Below are 14221 nucleotides of genomic sequence, written 5' to 3' on the forward strand. Positions count from 1 at the left end.
AGGGGCAGTGGCTGTGCTCAGTCATTCCAAATTCCGCCATTTAAGCAAGTGAATTGGGAAGCCAGGTGGTGGCTCACCTGGTTGAGAGCCATTGTTACAGCGCACAAGGATCGGGTTCGAGCCCCTGGTCCCCACCTGCAGGGGTCAGGGAAGCTTTACAAGTGGTGGAGTGGGGCTGCAAGTGTCTCTCTGTTTGTTTCTCTCTCTCTTTCTCTTCTCAATTTCTCTCTGACTCTACCCAATAATAAATAAATAAAAGGGGGGAAAGATTTAAAAATGAAAAAAATAATAAACAGGTGGATTTCCCCCTCAAAAATAAATGAAAGCAAGGTCTAGGGAGACAGCAGGATGGTTCTGCAAAAAGACTCTCCTGCCTGAGACTCTGAGGTCCCATGTTCAATCCCCAGCACCACCAGCAGCCAGAGCTGAGCAGGAAACTGGGAAATAATCAAACAAGCCTGAGGCCAGGAAGCCGTGTTAGTACACAGGACTTGCACGCAAGAAATTCCACATCTGAACCCAGGATCACCAATTTCTGAGCTGAGCCATGCTCTGGTTAAAAATATTTTTTAAAAAATAAAATGAAGAGAAATATATGTATTGTTTGATAGTTTTTTTTTTTTTTTTTTTTTGCAGGGACAGGAAACATCATAGCTGGTGGTTGACCACTTCAGGGTGATATATATCTTTTCAGATTAGGGACAGAGGAAGAACTTGGTGAACCACCACCCAACCTCTTGTTTCATTTTTTAAAACACATTTTAAAAGAGATTTCATTTTGTAAGATATTTTATTTTTTAATAAGAAAGGAGGAGAGAGAGAAAGAACCAGACATCACTCTGGTCCATGTGCTGGAGATTGAACTCAGGACCTCCTGCTTGAGAGTCCGATGCTTTATCCACTGAGCCACCTCCTGGACCACAAATAGATTTCATTTTTAATTGGTAGGAGAGTAAGTCTACTATGAGAGAGAGTCAGAGAGAGAAAGAGAGATGCGGGAGGTGGCATGCCAGTTTAAGTGCACATAGTACAAAGCACAAGAACCAGTGCAAAGACTAGGGTTCGAGCCCCCAGCTCCCCACCTGCAGGGGGAAAGTTTCACAAGTGGTGAAGCAGGTCTGTACGTGTCTCTCTGTCTCTCTCCCTCTCTATCTCCCCTTCCCTTCTCGATTTCTGGTTGTCTGTATCCAACAAATATAGAAGGACAATAAAATTTGATTTTAAAATAGTTACTAGAAGGAGAGAGACAAAGACACACCTGCAGCCCTGCTCCACCACCCGTGAAGCTTCCCTCCTGCAGGTTGTGAGTGGGGGGTTGAACCCAGGTCCTTGTGCATTGTAACATGTGTGCGCTCAACCAGGTGCGCCACTGTCTGACCCCACTGATAGTTACTTAAAAACAAAAGTCCTTCTCCTCCTTCTCCTCCTCCTCCTCCTTCTCCTTCTCCTCCTTCTCCTTCTGTTCCTTCTCCTTCTCCTCCTCCTTCTCCTTCTCCTCCTTCTCATCATCATCATCATTCTCCTCCTCCTCTTCCTTCTTCTCCTTCATAACCATCATTATTACCATTATTTATCTGTTGTTTTCTGTTACCAGAGCACCACTCAGCTTGGCTTATTGTGGTGCTAGGAACTGACCACGGAACTTGGGAGCCTCAGGCATGAAAGTCTAATTTTTCTTATGTATTTATTTTCCTTTTTGTTGCCATTGTTGTTTTTCATTGTTGTTGTAGTTATTATCGTTGTTGTTATTGATGTCATTGTGGTTGGATAGGACAGAGAGAAATGGAGAGAGGAGGGGAAGACAGAGAGGGGGAGAGAAAGACAGACACCTGCAGACCTGCTTCACCGCCTGGGAAGCGACTCCCCTGCAGGTGGGGAGCCGGGGGCTCGAACCGGGATCCTTTTGCAGGTCCTTGCGCTTTGTGTCACGTGCACTTAATCCACTGCACTACCGCCCGGCTCCCGGAAGTCTAATATTTCCCCCCTTTGTATTGCTGTCAGGATTATCACCGGGGCTCGGTGCTGGTACCATGATACACCATCTAGTAGACTCCCCCCCTTTTTTCCCTATTTTTATTTGACAGGACACAGAGAAATGGAGGAGAGGATGGGGGAGAGAGAGAGAAACAGACAGAGACACCTGCAGGCCCCTCCATCACTCATGAGCTTCCCCCTTGTAGGTGGAGACTGGGGGCTCGAACCCGGGTCCTTGTGCCTCCTAACATGTGCGCTTCACCAGGTGTGCCACTGCCTGGCTCCTCCCATCGCGGTCTTCATGGAAGTCCTTGGCATGACCACTAGGCTACCTCCCCGGCCCCGACTGTTTTTGTTTTTTTCCTTTTATTCAGAGTCACAGTGCTGCTCTAGGTCTGGGCTCATCTTGGGGTCACCTCACCTGGGCCCCCCCTCCTCCCCGCCCAGCCAGGAGCCCCGTCCCGTCCTGTCCCCTGCCAGGCTGGCCTTGGGCCCGCAGGGAACGCCCAGCTCTGAGCTCACCTCCCAGGGCGCTCAGGAAGGTTTGGAGGCCGCAGGGGCCCAGGGGAGCCCGGGACACCTGCAGGCTTCCCTGAGGACACAGACCAACTCTGGGGTCCCCGCGGGCCCCCCAGCAGCACCCAGGGCACAGGCCTCCCCCGAGGGGCCCCGGATCCCCAGGATAAACCCGCTTATGGCTCCCCTGCCTTGCTCTCCCCGGATCTGAGCTCCACGCTGTGAGAGTGAGTGAGCGAGTGAGCGGCCTTGGGCCTCCTCCTCCAGGCTGCCCACTGGGGGGCTTCTCTTGGATACTAACAGGTGAAGGGAGACCCTGGAAGGCTTCTTGGAAAAGGTAACGGGGGGGGGGGCAGGGCACCTGACTTGGGGGGAGGGTTTCAGGAAGCAGGAGGGCCGGGGAGGGTGGATTCAGAGACCCTGAACCTCAGTGAACAAACCAGGAAAATTAAAATAAATAAACACCACAGAGACCTTTTATTCTGGAATGAAGCAGCATGCTGGGCTGCCTCTTTCTCCCTCTTTCTTTCTTTCTTTCTTTCTTTCTCTCTTTCTTCTTTTTTTCATAGCAAAAGTCATTTCATTTTATTTTAAATTTATTTTTATATCACAGAATTGCGTATCTGCAGGGGTTTGGGTCACGCCATCCCCACCACCAGAGTTCTGAGTCTCGGTCTCCTCACTGTGACCCGCCACAGTCCCCTAAGGCTGTGGACACGGGCCAACCATCTTCTCTACAACTGTCTGTCCACGTTTATACACAGTTGCCCCTTCCGTTTCTCACTCTCTCCTCTCTTTCCCTCTGAGCCACTCCTGACAGCGTAGCTGCCTCCATGTGTCCCTCTCCGTGTCCTCCTCTCTCTCTGGTGCTGATGGGGCTGGAGTGCAGAGTCCTCTTATCCTCCTATCACTTCTCCCCACTGGGAGTCTGGATCAAGGCTGTTTACGGGGAGCAGAAGGTGGGAGTCCCGGCTTCTGTGGCTGCTTCTCCACTGAGCCTGGGCGTTGACAGGTGGATGCACACCCCCAGCCTGTTCTGTTTATATATATATATATATATATGTTTATTTTATTTATTCCCTTTTGTTGCTTTTGTTCTATTGCTGCAGTTATTGTTATTGATGTCGTCATTGTTGGGTAGGACAGAGAGAAATGGAGAGAGGAGGGGAAGACAGAGAGGAGGAGAGAAAGACAGACACCTGCAGACCTGCTTCACCGCCTGGGAAGCGACTCCCCTGCAGGTGGGGAGCCGGGGGCTCAAACCGGGATCCTTACGCCAGTCCTTGTGCTTTGCGCCACCTGCGCTTAACCCGCTGCATTGCCGCCCGACTCCCACCCCCAGCCTATTTCCGTCTTTCCCTAATGGACCAGAGCTCTGGAGACTCAAGGGCCCAGGACACACTGGTGAGGTCGTCTGCCCTGAGAAGTCAGGTGGAGTCATGGTGGCATCTGCAGCCTCGTGTCTGCAAGGCGGCGTGACCTGAGCTGAGACGAGATGGTTAATGAACAGGAACCAGAAAGCAGGATCAGAACAGATATGATGAGGGGATTTTAGGGTAGAAGAAAGCTAGGAGAACCATTTGAGGCGTGTCCCTGGGGACACACAACTAGGGTCGCTTCCCTTGAGTTTGGTAGCTGGCCTGAGGTTGGCTGAGAATATTGTCCGAGAGAATGGCGTCAGACAGAGAGCAGGGCTAGAAAGCTGGATTAGGGCAGGGAGTCGCTCCCATTCATATAGATAGAGGTAGATAGATAGATATAGATATATAATAATAAATTTCTGGCTGAAATGAACTATTTCCCTGCACCCAGCTGCTCCAGGGCCGCGTGTAAACGCACGTTTATACTTAGCGCTGGCTGGCCGGAGCCTACGACCCTTGGAAGGCCTGTTGGTCTGAGCGTGTAGGCCCAGGTCACAGCTGAGGACAACTTTAGTCTACACGCATTTCAGGGCCTGTCTTTTCGAGTGGCAGGGCAGGACCTCTCTTCTTTTTTTATTAGAGAAATTGAGAGGGGAAGGGGAGATAGAGAGAGACGGAGAGATGCCGGCAGCCCTGCTCCACCGCTAGTGAAGCTGCCACCCTGCAGATGGGGACCGGGGGCTTGAACCTGGGTCCTTGCGCACTGTGACACAAGCACTCAACCAGGTGCGCCATCACCTGGCCTCTCTAAACCGTATCTTAAGATAGCTGGTGAATCATGATTAACAATGTTAGTCATGGGCGGGGGTAGTTAGCACAGTGCTTCTGCAAGGAGGCTCTCCTGCCTGATGTTCTGAGGTCCCAGGTTCAATCCCTAACACCACCGTCAGCCAGAGCTCAGCAGGACTCTGGTAGAAAAAAAAGCTGTAAGGGGTTGAGCGGTGTTGCACCCGGCTAAGTGCACACAGCATGAAGGGCAAGGGCCTACTCAAAGACCTGGGTTCAAGCCACCGGCCCCCCACCCACAGGGGGAAGCTTCACAAGGGGTGAAGCAGGGCTGCGGGTGTCTCTCTGTCTCTCTCCTCTATCTCCCCCTCCTCTCTCAACTTCTCTCTGTCCTGTCCAAAGAATGGATGAAATGGCCTCCAGGAGCAGTGGATTCGTACTGTAGGCGCCGAACCCCAGGTATAACCCTGGAGGCAAGGATAAAATAAAATAAAAAATAATTTAACAAAAGAAAAGAAAAAGAAAGCTCTGGCCCAATTTCTTATTGGGTTATTTCTGCTTTTCTGGTAGACCTATTCACCAGAGTCTTCCTCACGAAGGTTCATCAACACTGGACTGTGCTGGTCGATTTTGATCTCCCCGTTTTTTAAAAAAAATTTTATCTATAAAAAGGAAACACTGACAAGACCAGAGGATAAGAGGGCTACAACTCCACACAATTCCCACCACCAGACTCCATATCCCATCCCCTCCCCTGACAGCTTTCCTATTCTTTATCCCTCTGGGAGTGTGGACCCAGGGTCATTGTGGGATGCAGAAGGTGGAAGGTCTGGCTTCTGTAATTGCTTCCCCGCTGAACATGGGTGTTGACAGGTGGATCCATACTCCCAGCCTGTCTCTCTCTTTCCCTACTGGGGCAGGGCTCTGGGGAAGCGGGGCTCCAGGACACATTGGTGGGGTTGTCTGTTCAGGGAAGTCTGGCTGGCATCATGCTGGCATCTGGAACCTGGTGGCTGAAAAGAGCGTTAACATACAAAGCCAAACAAATTGTTGACCAATCATGGACCTAAAGGCTGGAATAGTGCAGATGAAGTGTTGGGGGGGGGGGTCTCCATTTTGCAGATAGCTAGTAGGCATATTTTAGTTATATTTCAATGGGCCTGTGGCTATACTAGTTTTTGTTTTTGTTTTTTGCCTGAGCCTAAAATATGATATGCAGGTGGATTCAAGTTATTGTCTGGGGAAATGGATCTCATGGCTGGCAGAAGGCCCAGAAAGCTGGATCAGGGAAGAGAGTAGCTCCCAAATATGGGAAAGGGGTATAAATATTGTTGACTGTAAACCCCATGGATTTTGATCATATTCAGCTTAGGAGCCTGTGTGACCTCTGCATCTCTGTGGCTCTGAGCTCACATTCTGTGGTCATGAGTAGGAATGTTCCAAGCTGCCCCCATATCAGGACCCGTCTTCCTCAGGTGTAGCATAGAGTATGTTGTCCAGCCTCCTTTTGGGGGATGGAACATTCTCTACCATTGTTGATCCAAGTTGAGGTCAAGGTCCTATGGGGGCTCCCCCCTTTTTTTGTGCCTCCAGGATTATTTCTGGGGCTCGGTGCCAGCACTATGAATCCACTGCTCCTGGAGGCCGTTTTTCCCATTTTGTTGCCCTTGTTGTTATTGTTGTTATTGCTGTTGTTGTTGTTGGGTAGGACAGAGAGAAATAGAGAGAGGAGGGGAAGACAGAGAGGGGGAGAGAAAGACAGACACCTGCAGACCTGCTTCACCGCCTGTGAAGTGATCCCCCCCCCGCAGGTAGGGAGCTAGGGCTCGAATCCGGATCCTGACACCCATTGTTGCGATTTGCGCCACATGTGCTTAGCCCGGCTCCTCTCTCCCCCTTCTTGTGTCTGGTTTTCCCAGTTGTGTCCTGGTTCTGTTCTAATACCAATCATCTCATTAAAAGCTGGGATTCCTTTGCTTCTGTTTCTCATGTTGGGTCCTCTCAGAAATTCTTGCAAGGGAGGGTTGGCAGTGACAAATTCATTCAGTTTCTGAATATTTGCTATGGTCTTTATTTCTCCCTCTAACTTGAAGGATAATTTAGCAGGATACAGAACTCACGGCTGGCCGGTGGCCATAAGGAAGTCTTTCCTTGGCTGCCTCTGCCCCTCCCAATCCTGTGTAGCCAGGCTGGAAGGACTTTGGGATATGGAGACAGACCCCACCATGACACCACCCTGACCTCCCTGGGCAGACACCCTCACCCGTGTGTCCTGGAGCCTCCCCTCCCCAGAGCCCTGCCCCACTAGGGACAGACAGACACAGGCTGGGGGTGTGGATCCACCTGCCAACACCCATGTCCAGCAGAGAAGCCATGACAGAAGCCACAACTCCCACCTTCTGCTCCCCATAAAGAATTTGGGTCCAGACTCCCAGAGGGGGAGAAATGTCAGGGGAAGATGCCCAGAGGGCTCTGAGCCCCAACTCCATCAGGACCCGGAGAGAGAAGAGGAAAAAATGAGGGACACTCGGGAGTAGTCACAGGTGTGGGTGTGTAACTTAGGAAGGAAGAAAAGGCAGCACTGTAGAAAAGTGGGCAAAAGTATAGAGAGATGATAAATTGATTGATAGATGATAGATAGGTAATAGAGAGAGATTGGTGATAGATTGACAGATGGATAACAGAAGACGATGATAGATGATAGATGGTATACAACAGAGAGGTAAATGATAGATGACAGATAGTTGATAGATGATAGATGGATAGATAGATGGATAATTGGTGACAGATATATAGATGGTAGATAATAGATAGATAGATAGATAGATAGATCGATAAGGAGAAAGAAATACAAGTCAACCCCTATCTGTGACCTTGGGAGAAGCACTGCCGTTTCCATTGGAGGGGATGGGGACACAGAACTCTGGTGGTGCAAATGGTGTAGTTACATCACTCTGTAAATCAATATTCAATCACTTACAGAGACACCCCCAACTCTTCATATGAACTTTTCCAGCCTTTAGGTTCATGACTGATAAGTCAACAACATGTTTGGCTTTATATGTTAACTCTTTTTTTCAGCCACCAGGCTCCAGATACTACCATGATGCCAACCAGACTTCCCTGGACAGACGACCCCACCAATGTGTCCTGGAGCTCTGCTTCCCCAGAGCCCTGCCCCACTAGGGAAAGAGACAGGCTGGGAGTATGGATCCACCTGTCAACACCCATGTTCAGCGGGGAAGCAATGACAGAAGCCAGAACTCCCACCTTCTGCATCCCACAATGACCCTGGGTCCATACTTCCAGAGGGATAGAGAATGGGAAAGCTATCAGGGGAGGGGATGGGATATGGAGTTCTGGTGGTGGCGGGAACTGTGTTGGAGCTGTACCCCTCTTATCCTGTGGTTTTGTCAGTGTTTCCTTTTCATAAATAAAAAGTTAAAAAATAATAAAGAATTTGGTGACGGGGTCCCTACCCATCCTCTGCATCCTTCTCTGTGACCTCACAGCCACGGGTGCCATGCTGGGACTGAACCACACCCCCGTGTCCGAGTTCATCCTCATCGGCTTCTCCGCCTTCCCGCCTCACCTCCTGCCCATCTTCTTCCTGCTCTTCCTGCTCATGTACCTGTTCACGCTGCTGGGCAACCTGCTGATCACGGCCACTGTGTGGAGCAAGCGCGGCCTGCACACGCCCATGTACCTCTTCCTGTGCGCCCTGTCCATCTCCGAGGTGCTGTACACGGTCGCCATCACCCCCCGCATGCTGGCCGCCCGCCACGCCATCTCCCTGCGGGCCTGCGCCTCCCAGATGTTCTTCTCCTTCACCTTCGGCTTCACGCACTCCTTCCTGCTCACGGCCATGGGCTACGACCACTATGTGGCCATCTGCCACCCGCTGTGCTACCCTGTGCTCATGGGCACCTGGGGCTGTGCCCACCTGGTGGCCTTGTCCTGGGTGGGTGGCATTATCATAGGGCTGGTGGTGACGGCCGCCATCTTCCACCTCACCTTCTGTGGCCCCAACTGGATCCAGTATTTCTTGTGTCATATTCCACCTCTCCTGAAGCTGGCCTGTCACCAAAGACAATTTAAAATTGTTTGGTCTTGCCACGATGAGCCATCATCTCATAGTTCTTCCTTAACCACCAGCTCTAGGAAACCATGTCTCTCTGTTTTGCCTGTTTGAGACATTCTCCGGCCATGTGTTGTTCTGAAAGCCAAATTCTCTCACAGTGTGTCCAGTGTTGTCCCATGAAGAACGTGTGAGGACTTCATTCCTTGCCATGGTCAAATCATATTTCACTATGTAGACGATATTCCATCTGTCTGCCATCCATCTATCAGCTCTCTGTCATCTATTTATTTTCTATCAATCTATTGTCTATCAATACCTATCTATCATTTATTATCTATCATCTATCTACCTACCTACCTATATCAGTCTATATATAATTTATATATCTGCCACCCACCTATCTATCATCTCTTTACTATTCATCACTTGAACATTTACTTCCGTATGTCTTCTTTACAATCTCTTGACAGAGCTGCTACAACCATTTGGGCACTGGGTTTATTCTTGGATCTACAGTTTTATTTCTGTGCACATCTGTCCACCAAGAAGTGACACTGCTGGTCTACGTGGCTATTCTCGGGTATCTCTTTAAATAAATCTCCAGGCTATTTTTCAAAGTGGTTGCACCATCTTACATTCCAACTAATAATGTGGTAAGTTCAGATTTCCGTGCAGTTGGCCATTAACATCTGACAAGTAATCTCCTCCTCCTCCTCCTTCTGTTGCCTCCAGGGTTATCACTGGGGCTCGGTGCCAGTCCTGTGAATCCATTGCTCCTGGCAGCTGCTTTTTCCATCTTGTTGGATAGGATGGAGAGAAACTGAGAAAGGAAGAGGAGATAGAGAAGGAGAGAGACAGAGAGACTTCTGCAGACCTGCTTCACTGCTCATGGAGCAACCCCCCCTGCAGGTGGGGACAAGTGATCTTCTCAAACAGAAAAAATTGGCAAATCACCAGTTCGCCTACCAGATGGGCTGTTTCTCTAGTTCCCCAAGTCTTTCAACACATAATGAGAAGCCAAACATTTGAAGAAATGACTTGTTACAGGAAATGGAAGCAAGATTAAGGTCAAATTTTAGAACTGAAGACACTTAGAAAAAAAGTTGCTGTCATATACACACGTAGAGGTCTCAAGCTACTTCCACACCCTGAAATTTTATTATGAATGTTGAGTCAAGACAGAGGGGAGTCAGGCTGTAGTGCAAGGACCAGGGTAAGGATCGCGGCTATAGCCCCCTGCTCCCCACCTGCAGGGGAGTTGCTTCACAGGCGGTGAAGCAGGTCTGCAGGTGTCTGTCATTCTTCCCCCCTTTGTCTTCCCCTCCTCTCTCCATTTCTCTCTGTCCTATCCAACAGTGACAACATCAGTAACAACAATAATAATAACTATAATAAAAACAACAAAGGCAACAAAAGGGAATAAATATATAAATATAAAAAAATCAAGACAGAAGAAAAACAAAAAGATCAAAGCCCCAAACAAAGAGAAATGGAAATGAAACTAGGAAACAGGGTAAAAAGTTGTTGGAGGTCAAAAAGTGGAAGATTGAAATGTTTAGGAAGGGTTTTCAATTTTGTTTGAAGATGCTGAGGGAAATCCCTAGAATGGACATTTCAGTCATTCTTGTTTAGCGAGAGAGGGGGAAGAGGGAGAGAAGAGGTGGATAGAGGCTGGGGAGGCAGCTCAGATGGCTAGAACACCATCATGGATTCCTGAGACCCTGGAGGCTGCAGGTTCAATCCCCCACACTACCTTACACCAGGACTGAGTGGTGCTCCGGTCTCTCACCTTTGCCTCTTAAATATATAACTCAGCGGAGAAGCAATGACAGAAGCCAGAACTCCCACCTTCTGATCCCCAAAAAGAATTTGGGTCCAGACTCCCAGAGGGGGAGAAATATCAGGGGAAGATGCCCAGAGGGTTGTGAACTCCAACTCCATCAGGATTCAGAGAGGGAAGAGGGCAAAAGGAAGGACACTTGGAAGTAGTAACAGATGTAGGTGTGACTCAGTAAGGAAGAGAAATGGGACCATGGAAAAAATGGGTATATATATATATATATATATATATATATATATATATATATGTATATTTATAGAAATAATAGTCGCCCATGTCTGTGAGCTTGGGAGAACCACTGCAGTTTCCAGTGGAGGGAATGGGGACACAGAACTCTGGTGGTGAGAACAAAATACATATATGATATCCCTGAATTATGCCTCCCTCTTTGGGGTCAGGTCAGGATTTGCATAGTTAACATAGAATCTGATAGAATCACTAGAATTGGAAATAACACATCTGATATAGAGCGGTCTACATACCAGGAGAGAGATCATTCAATTATCCATGCCCTTGAGGTGTTTATCTATACCCTGAAGGTATTTATGTTTGTGTCTGCCCTTAAGATGTTTAAACTCAAGATGGCCATTGTAGCTAGCTAGCTAGCTAGACAGATAGATAGGTGGATAAATAAGTGGCTAGACAGATGAATGAATGAATGAATGAATGAATGAATGAATGAATGAATGATAAATGGATGTGTGTATATGGATCCCTAATGGAGTGGATGGTTGGATGGTGTATGGGTGGATAGATGGATGGGTGATGGGATGACGGATGGATGGGTGGATGGGTAGTTGGACAGAAGATGTTTGGATGGGCAGATGGCTTGAATGAATAGCTGATGGATTAGGCTGATGGAATTGTGAATGGATGAGTAGATGATGGATGGATGGATGCATGGATGCATAGATGTATGGACGGTAGATGTTGTTGGATGGATGGATAAACAAATAGATGGTTGATTGATGGGTGGATTAATAGATGGAGAGATGGATGGATGGATGGATGGATGGATGGGTGGGTGGGTGGGTGGATGGGAGAATGGATGAAGGGGCAGATGGGTAGGTTAGTGGGTAGATGGATAAAGATGGATGAGGGGATGGATGGGTCAAAAGACTAGGTTGGTAGAATGATGGATTGATGAGTGAGTAGATGATGGATGAGTGGATGGATGGATGGATAGATTGATAGATAGTTGGATAGGTGGTTAGATGGATGGGTGGGTGGATGGGTAGATGGACAGAAAAAACGAAACAAAGATGAATGGGTGGGGTGGATGGATTCATGAATGGGTGAGAGAATGAAGTGGTGGATGGGCAAACGCATAAAAGAAGGGTGGAGAGACAGCAGTGAAGGAGGGAGGAGAGAGTGAGGTGGAGTAGCTATGTTCCATGAGCACATTCCTCTCTGGACTTGGAGAACCATGCCTCATGCATCCCCAGGGCCCTGGAGTCAAGCCTGCTGGGATCTGCCCCCAGGGAGGATGCCAGCAGAGATCCAACCCGCTCCCTGCACACACGCCACTGCCCTCCCTCCCCTCATGCTGCAGGAGCTCGGCCTGGGCCGGGCTGCAGGCAGGGCCTCCCAGAGGACTGTCCCTGAGCAGAGAAAGCAGACGGCTCTCCGTTTCCAGGACTCGTCTGCAAGAACCGTCTGTGCCGAAAAGGAAGAAGGAGTGGGAAAGGGAGGATCAGGACAGAGGGACTCCGTGTGGGAAAGGACGGACAGGGAGATGGCGTGAGTGAGGTCAGGGGGCTGCAGCGTGGGGACTCTGGTCACCCTGCGGGCGTCGACCAGCGTGGACTCAGGCACCGAATCCAGTCCCCTTCCTTGCACGACAACTCTTCCACGCACCTGGAGGAAGGAGCTTCCTGGTTTTGGTGCCATTCAGGTGAGAAGTGGTTCACGTGCTGGCTCAGGGCAGCTGACGTCTTGGCAGAAAGGTCTCGCTGAGTGTGTTTCCGGGTGTGAATGGTTAGTGCATGGTCTGTGCATGCGTGTGCGTGTGCGTGCGTGTGCGTGTGTCTGCATGTGTGTGGCTGCCAGGACGAATCTCCACAAACTAGATGACCTGAAACCAACTGTCGAAATAGCTCCGCTCACACACGTCCGGACCAGAAGTGAGAACCGCAGGATAGAGAGGGCGACGCTTTCTCATAACCGGGGAGCTGGAGATGAAGCTAGGAGTGTGCTTCCTGCCTCTTCTGGCTTCTAAGGATCAATGAGGGCCCTTCCCCTGCTCTCTCCACCTCTGCCTCCATCTATCTGCACGTTGACCCTTTTCTGTCCTTCTCTTCTACTCCCCCCCTTTTAAAATTGAATAGAACAGAGAGAAATTGAGAGGGGGGGAGATGGAGAGGGAGAGACAGAGAGACACCTGCAGACCTGCTTCAATGCTTTTGGAGAGACTCCCCTGCAGGTGGGAACCAGTGTCTCAAACCCAGATCCTTACGCTTAGTACTATGTGCACTTAGTCAGGTGGCACTGCCTGGCCCCCTATTTTGTTTTCTTTATGAAATTTATCTCCTTTTGATCTTTTTTTCAAAAGAATTTATTGACTTAATTATGATTAACAAGTCCATTGGATAACAGAGGCACAATTCCACAGAATTCCCACCACCAGATTCTCTGTCCCGTCCCCTCCAGTGGAAGCTTCCCTGTTCTTTATCCCTCTGGGAGTCTGGACCCAAATTCTTTATGGGGAGCAGAAGGGGGGAGTTCTGGCTTCTGTCACTGCTTCTCCGCTGGACATGGGTGTTGGCAGGTGGATCCACACCCAGCCTGTTTGGAGCCAGGCGGTGGCACACCTGGTAGAGTGCACATGGTACCCGGGTCCAAGCCCCTGCTCTCCACCTGCAGGGGGAAACTTCAGAAGTGGTGATGCAGGGCTGCCAGTGTCTCTCTGTCTCTCTCCCTCTCCTCTCCGTTCTCAATTCCCCTCTGTCTCTATCCAATAAAAAAGAAAGAAAACACGGGGGATGGCCACTGGCACTGAGCCCAGCAATGACCCTGATGGCAGACAGAAGGACCATCCACACACAAAAGGATATTTACCGATTGTGTCACTACAAACATAGGTATACACAGATCACCTCGTCTCAGATAGAGCTTGAAGGATCCAAGTGAGATAGTCCAGAAAGAGAAGGGTGAATGCCAAAAAGGGGAGAGAGAGAGAGAGAGAGAGAGAGAGAGAGTATGGACCGACCAGTCAACGCCCATGGTCAGCGGGGAAGCAATGACAGAAGCCAGACCTCCCACCTTCTGCATCCCACAGTGACCCTGGGTCCATGCTCCCAGAGGGATAGAGAATGGGAAGCTATCAGGGGAGGGGATGGGATACGGAGTCTGGTGGTGGGAACTGTGTGGAGTTGTGCCCCTCTTATCCTGTGGTCTTGTCAGTGTTTCCTTTTTATAAATAAAAAAAATTTTAAGTAAGGATAAAAAAAGAAAGACAGGGAGAGGGGAGAGACAAAGGAAGAAAGAAAAAAAAGGGAGAAAGAAAAGAAAGAAAGAAAGAAAGAAAGAAAGAAAGAAAGAAAGAAAGAAAGAAAGAAATACAAAGGAAGGAAGAAAGAAAAGAGACAAAGAAAGGACAGAAGGAAGGGAGGGAAAGAGGGCAGAAGGAAGGAACTTTGCTCTAGCCTCCTCTCTCCCTCACAA

General features: G+C 49.2%; 1 protein-coding gene across 1 annotated transcript; it reads left to right on the plus strand.

Annotated features, from left to right (window-relative positions):
• Positions 1–8160: 8160 nt before the first annotated feature.
• LOC132535506 (olfactory receptor 10H2-like) lies at positions 8161–8909 on the plus strand. The gene is made up of 2 exons (XM_060181412.1): positions 8161–8739; positions 8877–8909. The coding sequence occupies exons 1-2, from the start codon at positions 8161–8163 to the stop codon at positions 8907–8909; spliced, it is 612 nt and encodes a 203-aa protein (XP_060037395.1).
• The last annotated feature ends 5312 nt before the right edge of the window (positions 8910–14221 follow it).

The sequence above is a fragment of the Erinaceus europaeus genome, chromosome 23 (genome assembly GCF_950295315.1).
Source record: "Erinaceus europaeus chromosome 23, mEriEur2.1, whole genome shotgun sequence".
In the NCBI taxonomy this organism is placed as follows: Eukaryota; Metazoa; Chordata; class Mammalia; order Eulipotyphla; family Erinaceidae; genus Erinaceus; species Erinaceus europaeus.